The sequence below is a fragment of the Adiantum capillus-veneris genome, chromosome 18 (assembly GCF_014529385.1).
Source record: "Adiantum capillus-veneris isolate H3 chromosome 18, ASM1452938v2, whole genome shotgun sequence".
NCBI classification, from domain to species: Eukaryota; Viridiplantae; Streptophyta; class Polypodiopsida; order Polypodiales; family Pteridaceae; genus Adiantum; species Adiantum capillus-veneris.
The window spans coordinates 3,206,562-3,228,050 of record NC_140948.1 but is presented as its reverse complement, the minus strand read 5'-3'; the positions used below and the strand labels follow the sequence as shown (position 1 = coordinate 3,228,050).

Here is a 21,489-nt window from a genome sequence, read left to right as displayed (position 1 = left end):
AGCAACACCTTGGTCCCCATTGGGAGCATCAAAAGATCAGAAGATTAGTACCTAATATCCCAGCGTTTTCCCTTAGCATCCATCCCTATTTCCATTGCCAGCATCAGCAAATCAGCGCTAGCGCTTTTCCATCAGATCAGCCAACACTTTTGCATCAGATTTGCCAACATTTTTGCACCAGATCAACCAGCATTTTTGCATCAGCTTAGTCCTGGCGTTTTTGCATCAGCACATTATCTAGCATTTTTGCAGATCATTGGCATGGAGCAATCAGTATTCAGCATTTAGCCATTGTATCAACATTTGTGTAAGTAATTAAAGCAAGAACTTGCTCTAGGGACATAGCAAGGGGGCCCGGGGGCCCTCGAGGGTGGTTGGGACCCGACATGTAGTGCCTTCTCTCTCACTGTGCTGTCATGTAAATCTTCCGTTGCACCCAATTCCTCTTTACAAGATAATGACAAGTCATGCTTAGCCCATGCAACATTAATCATATAGAGTAAAGGCTCTTTTTAAGGGCTCACAGAAGGAGATGAAAAATTTCACAATGAATCCATCCCAACTAGGGGAATGCCATCGGCCAAGAGCTGGTGAAGAAGGGGCCCTAGGTGCCAGCGTCGCAGAAACTCCTCTGTGCGCACCCTCATGCGGTCAGAGTTGCCCTGTAGTCTCTTAAATTGACCTCTGAGAGAGTGAATCAGCTCCAACCAAAAGTCTCGAACAGTCTCTGCCGGTGGGACAGGGCGAGCCTCGAAGATGCAGAAGCAGCCGGCCCATCAAATGAACCAGAGTGTCAGGTCACAGATGAGCTCCCAACACACCTCTCTCTCATTGCACCACTCTTGGGGGGTAAGCTCTGTCACAAGCTGGAGTGTAGGTCGACCCCTGGATCACTATCATCCTGTTGGTCGAAGCCAACTCAAAGTGAAACGCAGGGCCCGTGAGAGTGGACCAAGCTGCAGCACCCCAAGTGTATTGTCGAGCATCAGCCGAAGAACTCAAAGCCATGTCATGTGCACATGGCTCTGTGTGCCACGTGGACATGCTTCATTGACTTCTAGAGCCAGTTTTCCCCTTCTTCCTAGATATGGATGTCTAGAATCCTAGGAGGATTAGTACCGGCAATTTTGTGAGCCTGTTCGTAGGACCTGCATGTTCGAACAAATCCATTAGATTAGGTTTTTCCAGTTTTGGAACCCTCTTGCATAAATGATTTGTTTACGTGTTTTGGCAGATGTTATTACACTACGGTAGGCATCTGGCATGCCGAGCATGTAGTTCTAGGTTAGAGGAATCCGACGTGCCAGACCGCGCGTCGATCGGATTCCCGGGTGGGCGGATGTGTGACAATTGCACCCAGATCTGGACCCCCCTGGACCTATTTTTAAAATAAATCATTTTATGATTTATTTGTTGGAAAAGCTGGTGGACAATTGCCCTACCCAGGCATAAATTAATTTATAACCTATAAAGGGAGCAGGAGAGCTCCCATTCTCAAGTAAGGTTGCAGATTGCAGGAGCACCAGAAAACTACAAGCATTTTTGGCCCTAGCGCCTGTAGCCTGCAGCAGCAGATCAGCCAGTGTTTTAAGTGGCTCGACTCTGTCTTTGTGTAGTCCCTGTTGCTGTCCGGTACTTCGGCAGCCCATCGAGCTCTCCCCTCGGCCATTCCTTCGTCGGCATGGAGTGCTCACATTGCTGCCCATCGTCGCCGTCATCGAGATCTGCGTTTTCAGCCTTGCTTTACGCGAGAGATTTGCTACGTTTTTCATCGCGGATCTGCGTTTTTGCAGCCAGCATTGAGCCCTTCATTCCTCTCATATCGCGAGTGCAAATCAGCCCCATATCTACCCTTGGTGGCCATCCGCAATCCCACATCGAGAAGGATCCAAGGTGCATCAAATCAACCCCGGAGGTGCCTCTTCTTGAGGAGTTACCATGGTGATTTGTCGTCATCGAGTCAGTAGAGTCTGCATTGAGGTATTGCGTTGTGTATACATTTCATTTAAACAATCTAAAGCAAATACCACATCGGTAACGGTGTGGGGGGCCGTTGAGAGGTTGGTTGGGACCCCATTGGGTGTCTCTCTCTTCTTCTCTCTCTTTCTCTCCCTCTACACATCTCTATTGCATTCTCTCAACCAGAACATTCAAGCACAGAACATTCACTAACGCAAGGAGAGAAGTTGAAGGATCTTTGGAAGTGCAAAACTAGATCTTCACCATTTCAAAATGCTGCACCTGACAAGCCAAACCTTTTGTGCCATGGGGCAGTCCCACAAACAATGACGTTGACTATCCAAAGGATGTCCACAAGCTGCAGAGACTGTCGAGAAGCCACTATGTACTAGCCGGCTCCAACCGCTGTAGCTCTGTGTGCAACTAGCCACTCGAATATAGTAACTCTCCTCGACTGCCTGGAGTCCCACAACCGCTCCCAAAAACCTAAAAAGAACTCATCTGTGAGACCCTCCTCCTACCACTGTAGTGTTGCAGCAGGAGGAGCCTCTCGCCATGCTGCTAGTATGTGACGCCCCAAGCCAACTGTGTATTGGAAAAAGGGGGTCCAAGGGTGATCAATTGCAGAGAAGGGATCCCGCCAGAACCACTCTCCCGGGTCCCACTGTACTCATGCTAGAGAGCAACTCTCCCAAGCCCAAAGTCACCAGTGGCCTGTCTCGAGAACCGTTGGGTCAGGATCTATGACACACGTCCTCCCACAGATGCCCACAACTTGCCACAAAGTGATGATGTGGCATGTCCAGTTGATGGATAAAATGACTTTTTTTATAAGTTGGCTGAAACAGGCCCATACTGCGGTAGACTTTGGCTCTCACCCGAAACTTTTCTTTAGACTTTAGGACATAGAGAAACTTTGCAAACAAGACCTGCAACTGGAATTAACACTTTGAACACACACGGCTAGGAAGCTAGAGCGCTACCAAGCAGACGCCGACAACCTGTTGGCCCCAAAAACTGGCGCCCCTTTCAGTATTTCTTTATTCTTATAAAAAAGGGAATAAAACCTGCGATTTCCTACGAGTTGTGCCACATAACCCGGGCTGAAAATGACCTGTTCTAGCCCGATTTCGGTAGCATAACTGCACTAGGATGCTTCACAGACAGTATCCCCACGCAATAAGTGACTTTCCGGGCACATACGGACACTTTACAAAACGTGGCGAGAATCTGCAGCACGCTGAATTCTCAGTTTTCTGCCCTGAACATGCGCCAGATCACCCACACAGTGGTCCCCTCAAGTCCCCGGACCTCCTGGGGGTATTAGGGACCGTTTAGGGCCGAAACCCAAACCTGCAAAAATACACAGCAGGCTGTATTTCCCTGTTTTGAGCTCAGTTCCGCGAGCCGGTTGCATCCGTAGCAAGTCCTCGAGCTCCCATACTTGTAGGGCTACTTGCTCTTTGAATCGGACGAGATTTCTCAACGTGAAATCTCTCCAAATTCACATGTACCTGCAGGGGATTAGCAACTAGCTAATCCAGTATCCGTGCAAGAGGCTCTTGCCTCGGTAATCGCGCATGAACCCACACAACTGTACATACAGATGAAAAGCCCTTGAGCACAGCACGTTTTCGTATTCAAAAGGGAAGAGAGGTTCACGAGAGCAGAATCATCGCGCTACATAGTGTAAGGGAGAAGGCAAGCTTTCCATTAAAGCTTCATCACCTGCACCAACTATTCACACACACACACTGTAAGTCACAGTGAGAGAGAGACGCAGCCCCAAATTGCTTTTTGTGCCAATTCTTGGCTGAGGTGGCTGAGTTTGACTTTCTGAAGCTTCTGGTGCTGCCAAGTGTCCGCTATGCCTCGAGTTAATTTCCTAGTACCCACCGACTTATAAGTGTAGGGAGGGGGGCCTATAGACTTTGAACTGAGCCTAGACACCCTTTTATTGCTCGGATTCCAATATCAGTCTGCCCGACCAACTCGTGGCGACAAGGCCTTCCTGTCTGCGGGTGAAACTCTCAACCATTGGCCTTTTTACACTGGCCACACAATGTCCGGGCATTTGTGACTTCAAAATCATCGAAAAGAAACCAACAATTAAAGTTAGCAGCTGCCAAGTGCTCGTGACATTGTCCCAACTTATGGAGATCCGTTGGATGGGGCCAAGGAGGGACACAAGGATTTCAAAAGAAATGGCATGCAGCTGCTCACATGGTAGGCAAGCGAAATTTCCGCAAATCGCACTGACCTAGCAGGCTATACGCACATTCGCAATTTGCTCTGACATGATGACATGGCAGGCTGTAGGGATTTTCGCAAAACGCTTTCAACAATTTAACCTCATTGAAAACTACATCTCGACTGCATATTATCTTCCTGTACTGAGGTATCCAAACTCGGTAACCCATCTCTCCCTCATCTCCATATCCCATGAAGATACCCTTGATAGATTTTATGTCAAGTTTGATCCTCTGATCAACAGGTACATGCACAAATGCATCGCAACCAAAGACTCGTAAACGGTCATATGAAGCCAGTTTTCCAGACCAAATATCTTCAGGGATGCCATTATCTAAGGCACGATTCGGAGAGCGATTGTGCACATGAACTGCAGTTTTAAGAGCCTCTCCCCAAAACTCTTAAGGAAGATTAGCCGCGGACAACATACATCTCACTCTCTCACAAATTGTGCGATTATATCTTTCAGCCACACCATTAGATGATGGATTATAAGGGGCTGTCCATTTCCGCTTAATACCATACATCCCACAAAAACTATTAAACTCACGTGATACATACTCTCCTCCATTATCCGCCGTGATAGCTTTTAACTTAAAGCCCTTTTGTGTGGTCACAAATGCATGAAACTTTTTGAATGAGTCAAGTACATCACTTTTACTTTTTAGTACATAACACCCATGGCTTTCTATTGTGATCATCAATAAAAGACACCAAGTACCGTGCGCCTCCATGTGAATTCACAAGCATAGTGCAAACATCAGAATGTATTAAATCAAGAACATGCAATTTGTGAGCGATAGAGGAATAAGAGAACTTCACTTGCTTCGCATAGATACAATCATTACAAAAATCAAGGCCATGGCCTTTTACATCAAACTTCTCCAAAGAGGAGAGAACATCAAGCCCTTTTTCACTCATATGGACAAGCCTTTTGTGCCAAAGCTCCTTGTGAGAATGAACTTCATCCACAACCAAAAACTTGTCAGGTAATGCCTTGCAATGCAAATAATAAAGAGTTCCCTTCTTACTATCCTTTACAATCAGCATAGAGCCTTTAAGAACTTTTGAAGAGCCACCACCAAACATAGTGTGATAACCCTTTACATCTAGCTGCCCAACGATGCACATCATGCAAAATCAACTCTTGAGCATTTTCAAGCGCAAGTGTATAGTGCCAACGCCCTCAATCTCACATGCATGGTTATTGCAAACTTTATCCAGACTACCTGTAGTGTATGAAGCAAAAGACTTTAAAGATAGAGTAACATGAAACGAGGCACCACTGTCTACTATCCATGATTGTGACAAACCATCTTGTCCTGAAAGTAATGCATCAATTACCTCTGGTTTTGTGATATACATATCACTAGCCATTGTCACACTATCATCATAAAGGCATGAGTCAACAACAAGTGCATCATCCGTATCAACAATTTCTTCAATGGCAACACTCGAAGCAACATTTGCCTTTGTAACTTCCTTGAAGAAGAGTCATGATCATCACTTTTAGCATCACTAGAATCCTTCTTTTTCTTTCCCTGCCGCTTCTTTCTTTCAAGGTCCTACTTGTAGTACCTGCAATCGGGCTTTTTATGCCCTTTGTGTCCACATTGATAGCATGTAACATCCTGGGACTTATCCCTGCTCTTACAGTTCTTGCCTCTATTGTTTGCATTATTCTTCTTATTGATGACTTTCTTCTAATCTTTCACCCCTAGTCTTTCTTCTAATCTCTTCATTGAGAATAGAACCTTGTACACCATCAAATGTCAAAGCAACATTGTTGCTCATTGGGCAATTCACTTGAGATGCCATAACTTTACTAGCCTCTCTACAACTCAGTGGAAATAAGTAGTGTTAGAGGCTTCGACACTCCAAGTGAGAAATCAATAGCAACACACAAACATAAACTTCAAAATCACTAAACTTTACGAGAGAGAGAGAGAGAGAGAGAGAGAGAGAGAGAGAGAGAGAGAGAGAGAGAGAGTCGACATGGCACGACAAAATTCCACACCCAAAAGCACTGGCCCCAAGACTAGCGCTCCTTTCGGTATTTCTTTATTATTGCTCACAACAAAGTACAACTCCCAAGGGTCCTATGCTCTCAGACTCTACGTCGAGATGCTCTGTTGAGTGAGGTCCCAAGGGTCCTTATAAATATTACAAAGGATGCCCAAAAGTAGAGCCCCAAAAGCAATCAATGCAAAAGCACTAAACCCCAAAAGCATCTGCTTCCAAAAGCTAACAGAAATAGTGGAAATCTGTATAGCATGCCACGTGGCACAATTAGTGCAAAACACAAAAAATCTGTACAACCTTGCCACGTCAGCATCCGTACGATCTGCCACATCAACATGTCGGCACATTTTACAAAAATCAGCTTCGAGGTTCCAACTTTGGTTTTTTAGGGTTTTAGGTCCCACGGCTTGTGCTCTGTTGTAAGTTCTTCAAGTTGGTCAATTCAGTTTCTCTTGTCTACTCGGCTATTTCTCTTTCAATTGGTCATGCCACGTCATCACTTTGTGGCATTCCCCCCTCTTGAAAGAATTGCAATCGCCCTTGATTACGTCTGCAGAAACAGCCAAAGGACAAAAACTTTCCTCAGTAGACACTGACTCGATGTACCTATGCACCAAACTCCACCAAACCACTACTTCTACAAAGACATCAATCACATTTCTCGCAAAGGTCTCATATACATATCCTGATCATTGTAACCATTTAGCAATCACATCTAGACCATACTGACCTTTTCACGGATGTCTTGATCTACTAAATCTTGTTATTATCAAATTCATATCCTTTCATTTCACATTTTAATCAAGCAAACCATGACCATGACCATCCTCTCAAGACAGGACATCCACATAGTATGCAATTCACATAGTATGCAATTCACAAGCCACACACTTAGTTTACACTGAACACCGTGTTTTCGATCATTCAATCTAGCCATCTCATTCCATCCAGAACTCTTGATGCACCTAGATCACTATGTAGCCATCTCATCCTTCCGGAACTCTTGATGCACTCACAACAGTATCCTGTCTTCTCATCCAGATAGACATCTTGATGCACTAGAATCTCGTTCGGTTCACATTTACTTAGGCATCATATCTAGATCTCACCAATCTTCAGCAGGACGAGGTCCCACCTCCACCCTCCACCTCAGCCTCACCTTCGACAGCCCCCCCTCCTTCCCCTGAGTTTTCCTCCGCCCCTCCCCCTCCACCTCCTCCCCGCCTGGCCCCTCTCCTTCTGCCGTTCCCTGCCCCCCCACTCCTCTAGTCCCCCTGCTTCCACTTCTCCTCCCGTTCCTACCCTGCAGCCGACCCATGGGGTAGGACATTCCTCGGTTGCTAGGAGATCTCTAGGCAGCACTTTTGCCACGAGTCGTTTGACGAGAGGGACAACCCTTCTTGCGTTCCCCCCTTTTGGTGCAGACATCTCCCTTTGCAGCAGTTCCTCGTGGACTGACGAGTTTCGACATTCGTCGTAGGTGGGATTTCTTTGCCTACGATTTCACGCGGTTTCTCGGCGACCCTTCACCAGACTTTGAGGCGGCTTGTTTCAGAGTTCATGTACTGTTTCTTGCAGCTAGAGCGATAGAGGCCCTGGACTCGGCGATCGGCTTCTCCTTTCCCTTATGTGTCACAAACTGATGTGTCAAGTCACTGAAGGGCAGAGCCACTCTGCAGATCCCGACTGAGGGGCCTAAACCCTAAGTGAAGAGGTAGAAGCAGCAGAAGATGAAGTAGGACCATCACACACACACACACACACACACACACACACACACACACACACACACAAAATATACGCAGCCAATCGATGATGTGGTAGATCTGTATGGACAACCCAAATTTTTCGTTGATTGTTGGCATGGCAGAACTGTACGGATTTCTGTGAATTGTGCTGACATGTTGACGTGGCAGCCTGCACGGATTTCCACGATTTGCGCTGTTGACGTGGCAGTTGTACGGATTTTCGTAAATCACGCTGGCAGCTTTTGGACCAGATGATTTTGAGTTTGAAGGCTTTTCATGTAAACTAATTTTGGGCCTAGGGCCTTTAAATATGAGGCCATGGGCTCATTCTTGGGCATGCTTCCTAGAGAAGGTGCAGAGTCTGGAGTACCGGCTTGTACTATGTTGATGCAATATAAAGAAATATCAAAAGGGGCGCCAAGGTTTGGGGCCAATACTCTCTAGGGTGGAATTCCACCACTCTGTGTCGCATGTGCTCTCTCTCTTTCAGTTTCACTTGTTATTGAAGTGCTAAAAGTCTGTTTAGTCTGTTCTTTTCTATTGGCACGCGGCGCGCGTCTTGTGACAATGGTATCAGAGCATCGGTCATGTGCTTTTCTGAAAGCATACCGATCCTACAAAAGAGGAGACAGCAAACCAAAGACTACTGGAATTTTATGTGACGTATCTTAGGGACTGATCCCGAACTTATTAGCCACTCCCACCCTTACTTTATCGCTCATCGGGCGCGCTCCCGTCTTCACCGCTCATGTCTTACAAGGCATAAGCCATAAAGATCACTTGCAAAGAAGGATCCAAGATTTGTTTCGAGCTGCTCTTTTTCTCAGATGCAGTGTCATGTAGTGGTGGAAGTCTCTATAGCTACCAAGCCGCTCACTCCAAGGACTTGGCAAGCTTTCAAGAAAACTTTTGCCCGAAGTTATAGGGTTTCTGACATCTTCCTTCGGAGTACAACTTCTGAAAGAGTGGGGTATCCTGAAATGCTTGCCATGGAAACCCTAGCAGATTATAACTTGAAATTTCTCGACATCTCTCAGTAGGTGTCTCTTGTTGATAACCTTGGAGGTCGAGTGTCATTGCCAGGTTTTGAGACTACCATCACCGCCACAGGAACATTGCTTGTTGAGGCTTGTTTTGACTATTTAAGAGTTGTGGATCATGATGCGGTCGGCTATGACCTTATGGAAGGAACCTAACCCTAATTTTTGGCGCAGGTTTCTGTATGGAAAGTCAACCGACTTTTCGAGCTCGACTGATGTCGAGATTGCTTTTTAAGTTTGAAATCTGTTTGAGAACTTGTTTGGCGATCCTGTTTGGAATTTGTTTGAAATGGATGGTATCTGTTTTTAACCTGTCTTGGTGCTGATTTGAAATGTTTTGACTCTGGGTTTAATATTGGTTTCAATGATTGGTGATTTTACTCCCGCGTGGAGTATTGAGAAATGATGCTTGATAATGCTTGTTCATACTCATGGCTCGGACCCTTGTGGTTATTTGCGGGGGGAGTATTGAAATGTTTGAAAAGTATTGTTTTTACTCATGGCCCGAACCCTTGTGTTTATTTATGGGGGGAGTATTGTTGTTGTTACTCATGGCCCGGACCTTTGTGGTTATTTGCGGGGGGAGTATTGAACTGTTTGAAAAGTGTTGTTTTTACTCATGGCCCGGACCCTTGTGGTTATTTACGGGGGGAGTATTGTTGTTGTTACTCATGGCCCGGACCCTTGTGGTTATTTGCAGGGGGAGTATTAAGAAGTTTGAGCATTGGTTACTCTCAGCACCTCCAAACGATGCAGGCTGTGGTCTCGGGGGCGTTTGGTTGTAAAAGGCCTCTATATCTCATGGCCCGGACCTTTTAGGTTATTGTCACAAGACGGGCACCATGTGCCAATAAAAAAGAACGGACTGAACAGACTTTTAGCACTTCAATAACAACTAAACTGAAAGAGAGAGAACACGTGACACAGAGTGGTGGAATTTCACCCCAGAGAGTATTGGCCCCAATCCTGGGCCCCTTTCGATAGTTCTTTATATTGCATCATCGAAGTACAAGCCGGTACTCCATCCTCTGCACCTTCGTCCAGAAGCATGCTAGAGAATGAGGCCATGGCCTCATATTTAAAGGCCCTAGGCCCAAAAGCATGCCAGAGAATGAGCCCATGGCCTCATATTTAAAGGCCCTAGGCCCAAAAGCAGTTTACATGAAAAGCCTTCAAACTCAAAAGCATCTAGTGCAAAAGCAACTCGTCCAAAAAGTTGGTGCTGGAAATCAGCCTTCGTAAATCACGGAAATTTGTACAGGCTGTCATGTCATCATTGTCAGCATGAAAGGTGGAAATTCGTACAGTTCTGCCACATCAGCATGTCAGGAAAAAAACGAAGAATTCCGAACAATTATGCCTCGTCAGCATGTCAGCGCCAAACCCGGAATACCGTACAGGATGCCACGTCATCAGTCAGCGTGAACTGCGGGATTTTGTACATCTGTTGCTTTTGCTTCTTCACTTAGGGTTTAGACCCCTCGGCCGGGATCTGCAAGTTGGCTTAGGTCTTTAGTGGCTTGACACTTCTCAGCAGTTTGTGACATCCCCCCTTCTTGAAAGAGAGTAATCGTTCGCGATTATAGCATATCTGCAAAACAACTCAAGTTAACTGAAAAATTTTCTAAGGGACAATCCGAGGGACAATCAGTTTGCTCTTTTGTTTAAGAAGTTGGCTTGTCCTTTCGTCCAAATCGGAACTGTTTGATATTCCGGCGTAGTAAAATTAGCCATCACACCTAGACCGCATTGATCTTCCACGGGTGTCTTGATGCACTAAAATTACACACCCAGGCAATCTCATCCAATTAGAAATATTCAGTGGTTGGCACATCACAATGCAACACAAATGCTCACATATGCATATTACAAGACATAGAAACATAAAGTCGTCGATGAACGCTCCCTCCGCAAATAACCATCTAGGTCCAGGCCATGAGCTGTTCAATGACTCCCTCCTAACTCCTTACTCAAATAACCTAAAAAGGTTCGGGCCATGAGATATAGAGGCCTTTTACAACCAAATGTCCCCCAGATTGCAGCCTGCGTCGTTTGGAGGTGCTGAGAGTATCGATTGCTCAGACTTCTAATACTCCCCCCTAGTAAATAACCACAAGGGTCCGGGCCATGAGTAAAAACAACACTTTTCAAACATTTCAATACTCCCCCCGCAAATAACCACAAGGGTTCGAGCCATGAGTATGAACAAGCATTATCAAACATCATTTGTCAGTACTCCCCCCGAGAGTAAAATCACCAATCATTGAAACCAATATTACAATCAGAGTCAAACATTTCAAATCGACACCAAGACAGGTTCAAAACAGATACCATCCATTTCAAACAAATTCCAAAGAGGATCACCAAACAAGTTCTCAAACAGATTTCAAATTTAAAAAGCAATCTCGACATCAGTCGAGCTCGAAAAGTCGATTGACTTTCCATCCGGCAACCTGCACCAAAAATTAGGGTTTAGGTTCCTTCCATAAGGTCGTAACCGACCGCAGCATGATCCACAAATTCTGGAGAAACAAGCCTCGACAAGCAATGTTCTTGTGGCGGTGATGGTAGTCCCAAAACCTGGCAATCACACTGGACCTCCAAGGTTATCAACATGAGACACCTGCTGAGAGACGTCTAAAGACTGCAAGTTGTAATCTACTTGGGTTTTCGTGGCAAGCATTTCAGGATACCCCACCTGCCAGAAGCTGCCAAAAACCATATAACTTCGGGCAAAAAATTTCTTGAAAGCTTGCCAAGTCCTTGGAGTGAGTGGCTTGGTAGCTATAAACATCCACCACTGCATTTGAGAAAACCAGCAGCTCGAAACAAATCTTGATGCTTCTATTGCAAGTGATCTTAATGGCTTATGCCCTGTAAGACATGAGCAGTGAAGACAGAAGCGCGCCTGATGTGCGATGAAGTAAGGGTGGGAGTGGCTAATAAGTCCGGGGTCAGAGCACGGAGATAAAATTCCCGATGCGCTTTGGAAGTGCGATCTTTATCTATCTGCTCTTTGGAAGGACCGGCATGCTTTCAGAAAAGCACGACTGATGCTCTGATACCACTGTCACAAGACGGGCACCACATGCCAATAGAAAAGAACAAACTGAATAGACTTTAATAACAAATGAACTGAAAGAGAGAGACAACACGTGACACGGAGTGGCGGAATTCCACCCCAGAGAGTATTGGCCCCAAACCTTGGCGCCCTTTCGATAGTTCTTTATATTGAATCATCAAAGTACAAGCCGGTTCTCCATCCTCTGCACCTCCGTCCAGAAGCATGCAGAGAATGAGTCCATGGCCTCATATTTAAAGGCCCTAGGCCCAAAAGCAGTTTACATGAAAAGCCTTCAAAACCAAAAGCATCTGGTGCAAAAGCAATTGGTTCAAAAAGCTAGCGCTGAAAATCAGCCTTCGTAAATCACGGAAATCCGTACAAGCTGCCACGTCATCACTGCCATCGTGAAATGCGGAAATCCGTACAGTTCTGCCACGTCAGCATGTCAACGAAAAACCCAAAATTCTGTATAATTCTGTCACGTCAGCATGCCAGCGCAAAACCCGGAATACCGTACAGGATGCCACATCATCAGTCAGCGTGAACTACGGGATTCCGTACATCTGTTGCTTCTGCTTCTTCACTTAGGGTTTAGACCCTCGGCTGGGATTTGCAAGTTGGCTTAGGTCTTCAGTGGCTGGACACGTCAGCAATTTGTGACAGTTATTTGCAGGAGGAGTGATGAGGGAGTCGTTGAACAGCTCATGGCATGAACCTGGATGGTTATTTGCGGGGGAGGGGGGGTGTTCATCGGCGACTTTACGTTTCTATGTCTTGTAACATGCATATGTGAGCATTTGTGTTGCATTGTGATGTGCCAACCACTGAATATTCCTAATTGGATGAGATTGCCTGGGTATGTAATTTTAGTGCATCAAGACACCCGCGGAAGATCAGTGTGGTCCAAAGCAATGCCCAAAAGCTGCTACCGTGATTTACGGAAATCCGTACAACTGCCACGTCAGCAGCGCAAATCGCGGTTTGCAAAACAATTCAAGCTAGCTCAAAATTCTGAGGGTCATTCCGAGGGACAATCAGTTTACTTTTTTTTTTGTCAAGGGGCTTTCATTGCCAACACATTGTGGGCCCTTGGATTGGTCCTAAGTTAGCCAATGTTGTATATTTCTTGTATGCTCATAGTACCTCTTATGACCCCTCGCCACTTGGATGCTTTGTCAGGCAAGGTTGCTCCCTCAATGCCTTTTTGTATGCCATTGCCACTCACCCCTTGTTGTTGCATTTGGATCATTTGACTTCGCTTTGGTTTTCTTAGCGGTTTGCAATTACCCTCTAGAAATGAATTTATTGTGTAGGGCTTATGCTGATGACTCGTTGTTCATGCTTTGCAATGACGAGGATGACATGCGAGAGATTATGCAGGCATTGGATACTTTCAGACGTGCAGCAAGGTCAATTTCTAAAACTCAAACCTCTTGCCTGTTAATGCACGTGACTGGCATCATCTTTTGAGGCTTGGAGATATTCTTGATCCGCATGTGATTGTCAGTCACTTGGAGTATCCTATTGGCTGGAAGGTAACTAATACTTAGCAAGTAGATTGGGTTATGCAACGTGTGAATGTCAAATTACAGAATTGGAAATTGTCCACATGGCCATTACATGTTCGGCTCCGTATTGTCTAGAGCATCACGATGGCATATGTTCAATTCTACTTGCCATTGGTGCACTGGCCTCATCCTCGCCTCCCATCGTTCATGTCTAGTATTTTATCTCATTTGTGGCGCACTAATTAAAGGGCTCCTTTTGTTATCAATTGAGAAACTTTGCACTCCGAAGCATTTTTTTGGGGGGGGTGGTTTGAATATTTTGGACCTTCGCTGCCACGCTCGTGCGAGGAAGGCCATGTTATTACCTACTGTTGCACAACAGTCAACCATGGACAATCATGATTGCCTCACTATGTTAGCATGTTACCATTTCTGCCTTTGGTCATTGCCAAAGATTGTGTTTGGCAAGACAATCGGTCACATTTCTAGTTGCCCGGTTACCTCTAGTTTACTCTTTGCTTGGAAAGCTGTTACGGCTTATCTTTCATGGCATGGCAGACAACAACCACAAATGGGAATTTGCTACACTTGGAAAGCGTTCACAGGAATAGGGCATTCTCTTTTACTCTCGTTGTCCGATCGCCTCACCAAGCATAATTCTTTTCTTACCGAGGCGGTGGATGATGTGGTTGACGTGTCTAGAAATATGCTTTATTTTTCTCAAGGAGCATCATGCTTTTGTTTGGGCGTGCATTATTGTTAGATTTGGAGTGCGCTTCAGCACATGCTGGTTGTTTCCTTGCCCATTCTGCAACTGGCCAATGGATGCTGTATGTCGGACTGGACTTTATGAGACTCACCTTTTGTTGCCATTTCTGCCTGCAGCAGTTATACTTCTCCTGCATGAGTCTTGGCTGGCTGACCATTGTAATGCTATATGGTCTTTGCATAAATTTGATCAATGGTGGAGAAAGGCTCTTACTGCAATTTGGAAGAGCCATTTGCCTTTGAAGAAATGTCTGTTCCGATGGCGCTGTTTGCTGGGAGTTCTCCCTGTTGAAACTCTTCTTAGTGTGTGTCACATCAGCTCTTCTCGTTGTGTCAGATGTTCGCCTATGATGAGACTGTTGGACACCTACTTTGGGATTGTCGCTTCCGTAGGACTGGCCTTGACTGCATATCATCTTGTATGGGCCTCTATTTTCCCTCAGCAATTTTCCACACATGGTTATGGGCTTTTGACATTCTCCCATCTTCCCTTCAACATTTTGCTGTCTTTTTCACATGGGCCAGATTTTGGGCTCTATGGTCTTTGTGGTATTTTCGCATGTTCATTCAGCATTATGGGGATCCCTTTCCCTCGTTCAAGATTTCATCCTTACATTTTGCCCTTGATGTTGGGGACATATCCCTGAATATCCTACAGCTCTTCTATGTTTGCTTTTAGCGCCTTTACATTACGGAACACTTCTGTGTTCTTCCTGTTGTATCTGATCTTTCTGATGGGTTTTCCTCACTTTGAGGTTTCTTACTTGTAAATTAATCAACAAAGATTTACCAAAAAAAAAAGTGTGTGTGTGTTTGGGGGGGTGGTATGTCACAAAAAAAGTGATGTTGTGGCAGCCTTGCTATCTGGCTCCATGATGACATGATAGTCTTGTTGGACAGGACTCTATGTGCTAACGTTGCAATCACTGTACGAAAACAATGACGATGTGGCAGCAGGCCGCAGGGATGCTTTTTGTGTGTCTTTAGTGGACACCAAATCACAAGTTGCTTTTTACTAGTTGCTTGCCAACGTGCCTATTGAACTGGGATTTGGGTCTTTGAGAGTTGTATTCATTGATTGACATTAATACAAATAAAGAGATAGTCAGGGGCATCAATTTAGAGTCCTACATCATTCAAAGGGAAAATCCACTTGCGGTTCTAGTAGCAATTGTTTATAACCACCACACCCAAAAAATAAAAACCTTCTTAGAGACGTGGATATATAATTTGACTTGCTTTGTTCATTATTTAAAGTTCATGCAACTCTATGTACATCATTCAAGAACTCAAAGTTTACCAAGTATGTTCAACAGGCAATGCTCTTACTTGTCAAATTTTGCAAAACTTTTAGAGAAAATGTTTCATAACACAATGGTTGCGTGGTGTGTGAGTCTTAGTTGTCCAAGATTTTTAATGCATGTAAAGGAATTTTAACCTTTTGTTGGCACTGAGCTAAAAAGGTTCCTTTATTTCGCTTACTCATGTTGAATGTAAGAGCATGTGTTGTTGGTCATGCCACTTGTTTTACTTCCTATGCCACCTAACATTAACGTGTTTTTGAACTTGCCAGCTTCACGGGACAATAAGTTTCGAGCATGCAAAATTATGTCGAATTGCCTTGGTCCGTTTCTATGCAAATGTTTCCACGACCAATGGCAAAGAGCTAGGTATTTTTTTAAATTGTTTGTGTTTAACCAGGTATTTACATTTATGATTTTTATGTCTATGTTTAACTAGCACCATTGGGATCAATTAAATATATGAATTGCCTCTCATATGATTGTCTAGGTTTCTAAGCTAGAAGGAAAATAGTGGTAAACATAGAGCTGTAGAGGGTAAAGTTTTTACAGGGCAATTGTGGGCATGGGATCTGTAGGTGTCATATCTGTGTTTCGCTGCCATTTTTGGCTGATTTCTGGTATTTTTGGTGACATTTCAGCATCTACAGAGTTTGTGGTTGTAATCTTGTGTTGTTCTTTATTGTCTTGCTTGGTGCTGTTTTCGTTGCAAAGCTTTGTTTTTATGCCCCTGTGGCAGTGTGTTCGCATGGACAGTAACAAGCATTGGATGTAAGGGAAGATAGAACATATGTAAGGGAAGGGTGCTCGCAAATAGTAGATGGATGGTGAGAAGAAGCTCATGAGAGGATAGATTTTGGTTGATAGAGATCGAGCTCGCTGCTGCCTGCGCTCACCCCCCTGCCATCGCTTCCTCTCCCCCTGCAGCTTGCGCTGCCCCTGTTCCATCCCGCACACTGCCCCCTGCCCCTGTTCCTGCGCCCGCATGCCCTCGCTGCCTCAGCCCGCCCCCTCCTCATCTGCCTGCCCTTGCACCTGTTCGCCCTCGCTGGCCCAGCCCGCCGCCCCCCTGCCCTCAGCCCGCTTCCTCACTCCCCGGCTTCCATTCTCCTTTCGCCTTCCGCCTGCCTGAAAGTTGTTTTCTTTCAGCCGGCTGGTAATCGCATCGGCGCCAACGCCCTTCTCTTTTCGCAGGAGACAGAATGGCGGCCTCTACTCCACCTTAGAGGGACTCCACAAAAGCCCCCTCGCCCGACACAACGGAGCTGACCCTTCGACTTGCTCTTTCGCCAGAAGAGCAAGCGAGCTTGATAGCCGAGGTGGAACGCTTGCAAGCCACCTCGGTTATCTGCAAGATCATTAATACTCGACCCAGTCGAGACGAGGTTCGGGATTTACTTCAGGCCCGATTTCTCTCCGATGTGGGCAAGATCGGCATCCGAGCAGCTTGAGCTTACTTCAGACGATGGCATCATGGTTTCGACCCTACTACAGATGTGCTTGAGGAGGAGGCCGACTTGCCTATTTCATTCTGCTTCCCAGGCCTGAGGAGAGAGTATCTCCCTCTACTTCCCAGGATTGGTTCCATGCTCGGGACAGTTTTGGAGTCACCACACACTGCAACTTCCCGTCGTGGCCAAGGCTGCAGGTTTGCCCACTGTGCGGGTTCTTGTTCGCGACACACTCCCTCCGAAGGTGATACTGGAGGTTGGATCAGACAGAGAGTAGAGTATTCGGGTCTCCCAAACGAGTGTTTCATTTGCAGACAAATGCGCCAATTAGTGAATGCTCGTCCTCGTAGGAGATCTCGGCCCACAGTGCTTGCGCAGCCTCCCAAGATTGAGCAGACCCAGCAGTCAGATACCTAGGACACACAGGCTGGTACTTTGACAGAGGCCAGCGATCGGCCAGCTAATGGTTGGCAGCAGATGCTTGGCCGCCGCCGACAAGGACGGGCTCGCCCCACTGCTCCCCTTGGTGGCCGACTTCCTGCAGCTCAGTAGCATTGGGTTCCGACAGGGAATCGTTGAATGCTTGTCCTCGTAGGAGATCTCGGCCCACAGTGCCTGCGCAGCCTCCCAAGATTGAGCAGACCCAGCAGTCAGATACCTAGGACACACAGGCTGGTACTTTGACAGAGGCCAGCGATCGGCCAGCTAATGGTTGGCAGTAGATGCTTGGCCGCCGCCGTCAAGGACGGGCTCGCCCCACTGCTCCCCTTGGTGGCCGACTTCGTGCAGCTCAGTAGCATTGGGTTCCGACAGGGAATCGTTTTGCCACCTTCGAGGAGGCTCCCTCCACTTCAGCTCCGCCGCCCCCACCGCTTCCTCCGCCTCCCCCTCTCCTCCCTCAGATGCCTCCATTCTGCCTCCCTCTCCTTCATTCTCACCGCACCCCCCGCTCCTCCTCTCTCCCCGGTGCGACCCTCAGCCTCATCTCCCGACCCATCCCACACCTACACTCGGTGTGTGCCTGGGTGGGGCAGTCACTTCAAGCGTGCTTGTCTAGAGGTCACTCGGATGCGGATTACTCCCCATCCAAACCGGCCTCAAAGATTGCAAGGTTGGCTGTTGTTGTATTATCTTTTTTCTCTCACTGACTCCATGAGGATCGTCTCATGAAGTGTGCATGGATTAGGAGGGCCCCAGTTTCAGCGTCAGAGGGGTCGGCTGCATCAGGAGCTTTTGTAGATTGTGATGCCTTGTGGGTGGTGAGATTGATATTCTTATGCTACAGGAGCATTATCTGTATGAGAGCCGCATTAGACGATGTGGTCAAATTTTGTGTGGTCGCTAGGAGACGTTTTGGTCAGCTGCATTTGGACATGGAGGCATCTTGGGAGGGGTATGTATGACTATTGCGACTTCTTCGCAGCAGGCCATTGTGGGCAGAGGTATTATTGTACCAGGCAGAGCTTAGTGGATTACTTTGCAGGTTCAGGTTGCCTCATGGGTTCGTGAACGTATATATATGTGCCCACTGTGGCAAGTGCACGAGCAGAGTTTTGGTCTCATGTTGTTGAGTCTTTGCCGCATGCAGAGCAGTGGTGTATTGGGGGGACTTCAATATGTTGGAGGGCCCCTCTGACAAGATTGGAGGTAGCCATGCTATGGTGCACGGGGCTGAGCTGGCAGCTTGGGAGCGGCTATGTATGGCTATGAGGGTTTCTGATGTTTGGCAGCACTCAGGTTTTGTGAGACCCCTAGGCAACTTGTCTTTCTCTCGCTCTGATCATAGGGTAGGAGGAGTGAATCTATCTAGGATAGATCGCTTCTACGCCAGTGACCACATTTGTGACATGGGGGGATTTGTTTGCATCCTTGCGAGGACTACTTTTTCTGACCATGCGCCCGTGATTATCACAATGACAGATAGACAGAAAAGGGGGGGTGCGATGCTACGCATCCCTGAGCGGATCTTGCTAGATCCTATGCTTAGAGAGCAAGTGGAGGCACTTTGGACTGAGAGTCTGGACACGCAGGACTCCCCTGCCTGGTAGAGTGGCCTCTGGACTCAGGTTAGTCACTTCTTCCTTCAGGAGTTTGCAGCTCATATGGCTGCAGCAAGGGAGGATGAGAAGCGTCTTCGACGGGGCATTGCTTCCTAACAGTGGATGCAGGAGCGGCATCCAGACAGTCCATGGTTGGAGGAGCAGATGCAGCAGGCCAGGCAGGAGTTGACTAGCATTGAGGAGCGGCGCCACGAGTTCGCCTTCCATCGACAAGCATCTCAGTGGACCCAGGTGGGTGACCAAGTTACTAGGAAGTTTTTTGAGACAGTGGGGCCATGCCATGCACACTCCAGTGTTAGTCAGTTGAGGAGACTTGATGGATCAGTTGCTTCAGAGCGTGAGGATATGCGTGCAGTTGCTACCGACTTCTACCACGATCTGTTGTCAGCTGAGACTCAGTTAGAGCGCCAGGATGCATGCATGGAGCAAGTTTGGGCACAGATGCCTTGCCTTGTTATCGAGGAGATGCGACAGAGACTTGAGGAGCTCCATGAGGCCCTTGGAGCACTCCCCCGTGGTAGTTGTCCAGGGGAGGATGGTTTGACCCCCAGTTTTTTCTTGGAGTACTGGGACCTGCTTGGTTCAGATCTTTGCAGTGCATTCAGTACGTTTTGCACACTGGCTTGACAGTATGAGTGAGGGTTTGATCTACCTGATCTCCAAGGAGGGTGGCTCCTTGGATGAGATTTGGCAGTGGCGACCCATTACCATCCTCAACTCATCCTACAAAATTCTAGCTAAGGCTATGAGTTTGAGGATCCAGCCACTTCTAGAGAGCATTATAAATGAGTCTCAGATAGGTTTTGTTAAGGAGCGTAGTATCCTTAACAACATCTTCACTTTTTGGGAGGCGTCGGCCTTGCGCGTCTCCGAGGGGAGGTTTTGGTGATACTCCTCCTCGACTTTGAGAAGGCCTATGACAGAGACTTCCTAGAGGGCACTGTACACAGGATGGGTTTCACAGATGCTTGGATCAGAGGTGTGTCAGCTCTCTACAGGTGTGCACACAGTCAAGTGCTCTTGGTAGGGGGACATGGTGAGCGCTTCTTGCTCACGCGTTCGGTCAGATAGGGTTGTCCTCTTACCCCCTTCCTCTCTCTGATCTATGCTGAGGTGATGAGCAGATTCTTGACTTCTCAGTAGGTTGGCTTGCGTGGTCTTGAGCTCCCTATTAGGGCAGATAAGCTTCTTGATGCTGAGTTTACGACGACTCAGCCTTGTACTTGGAGGGTCAAGAGGCAAAATTGCATCGGTGTGAGCAGGCTCTCGAGGTGTTTTGTTGTGCATCAAGCGCACTGATCAATTGGAGAAAGTTAGTTGCTTTCTGGGTTGGCAGTGCTCCTACACCTGCATGGTCGCCAGCTGAGGGTTTCAAATGGATTCCCCCAGGAATTGCAGTTCGCTACTTGGGTTGTCAGGTTGGCCTAGACTTGTCTCCTGAGCAGTAAACTGCTCCCCTCCTCTTGTCCATTAGGAGGAAGTTGCTACATTGGAGTTCGACACTACTCTCGTTGGCAGACAAAGTTGTAGTGGCCAACGAGGTGCTGTTGGCTACTATGTGGTACATTACATCTTGCTGGATCTTCTCGAACTCTTGTATCAACCAGTTAGAGAGGCTGATTAGGAGTTTTCTTTGGTCAGGGCGCGACACTCAGTTAGCGCGGGCCAAAGTAGCCTGGCAGGTCATCACTCTACTATGTTCTCGGGGGGTTGGGGATCATAGACCCAACACAGTAGAGTAGAGCCCTTCTTGGAAAGTTTGTTGTGAGAGGACTGCTTCCAGGGGAGGAGCCCGAGAAGGAGCTTTTACTTCAGCGGCTTAGAGCTCGAGTGCCTCATGGAGGAGGCCCTTGGAGCCCTTCCATTAGGTGGATCTTTACAGAGATGCACTGAGTTGGTCTGAGAAGGAGACTTGGGATCGATTTGCTGCGAACTTGCTTCGCTCTTGGGAGCAGCTACAAAGTGGCCTGGAGCAGCACCAGCCCACTTGCACATAGGAGCGCTTGAGGTAGCCTCTTGTTTGGAACCCCATGGTTAGCACTCAGAGAGGTCACTTGGTTGGTAGTAGGCCTCATGTTTCTTGGGGTCCAATGGGAGAGGGTCGAGCACGCACTCTAGGCGATTGGCTTCATTTTTCAGGTTTGCCAGAGGAGGTAGAGAGCATCCAGCTACAGGGCATGAGAGGGGTGCAGAGCGTGTGCTAGGACATCACAGAGGCTTTACCAAGAGAGTGACTCACTCCTCTAGAGACTGCAACTCCCAGATAGATAGGGGCCTTCACGTGATTGGAGGTCCTCATTGCAGTTCGTGTGTGCTCA

The 21,489-nt window shown here is 47.0% G+C and overlaps 1 protein-coding gene across 2 annotated transcripts in view; it reads left to right on the top strand.

The window, feature by feature from the left end:
• Window positions 1-21,489, top strand: part of LOC147435153 (uncharacterized) — an 81,803-nt gene that overhangs the window by 10,260 nt on the left and 50,054 nt on the right. For both annotated transcript variants that reach the window (XM_086488262.1, XM_086488261.1), the window contains one exon: window positions 15,933-16,029. In XM_086488262.1, coding sequence (XP_086344388.1) covers window positions 15,933-16,029 — 97 coding nt within the window. The remainder of the gene's footprint in view (window positions 1-15,932; window positions 16,030-21,489) is intronic.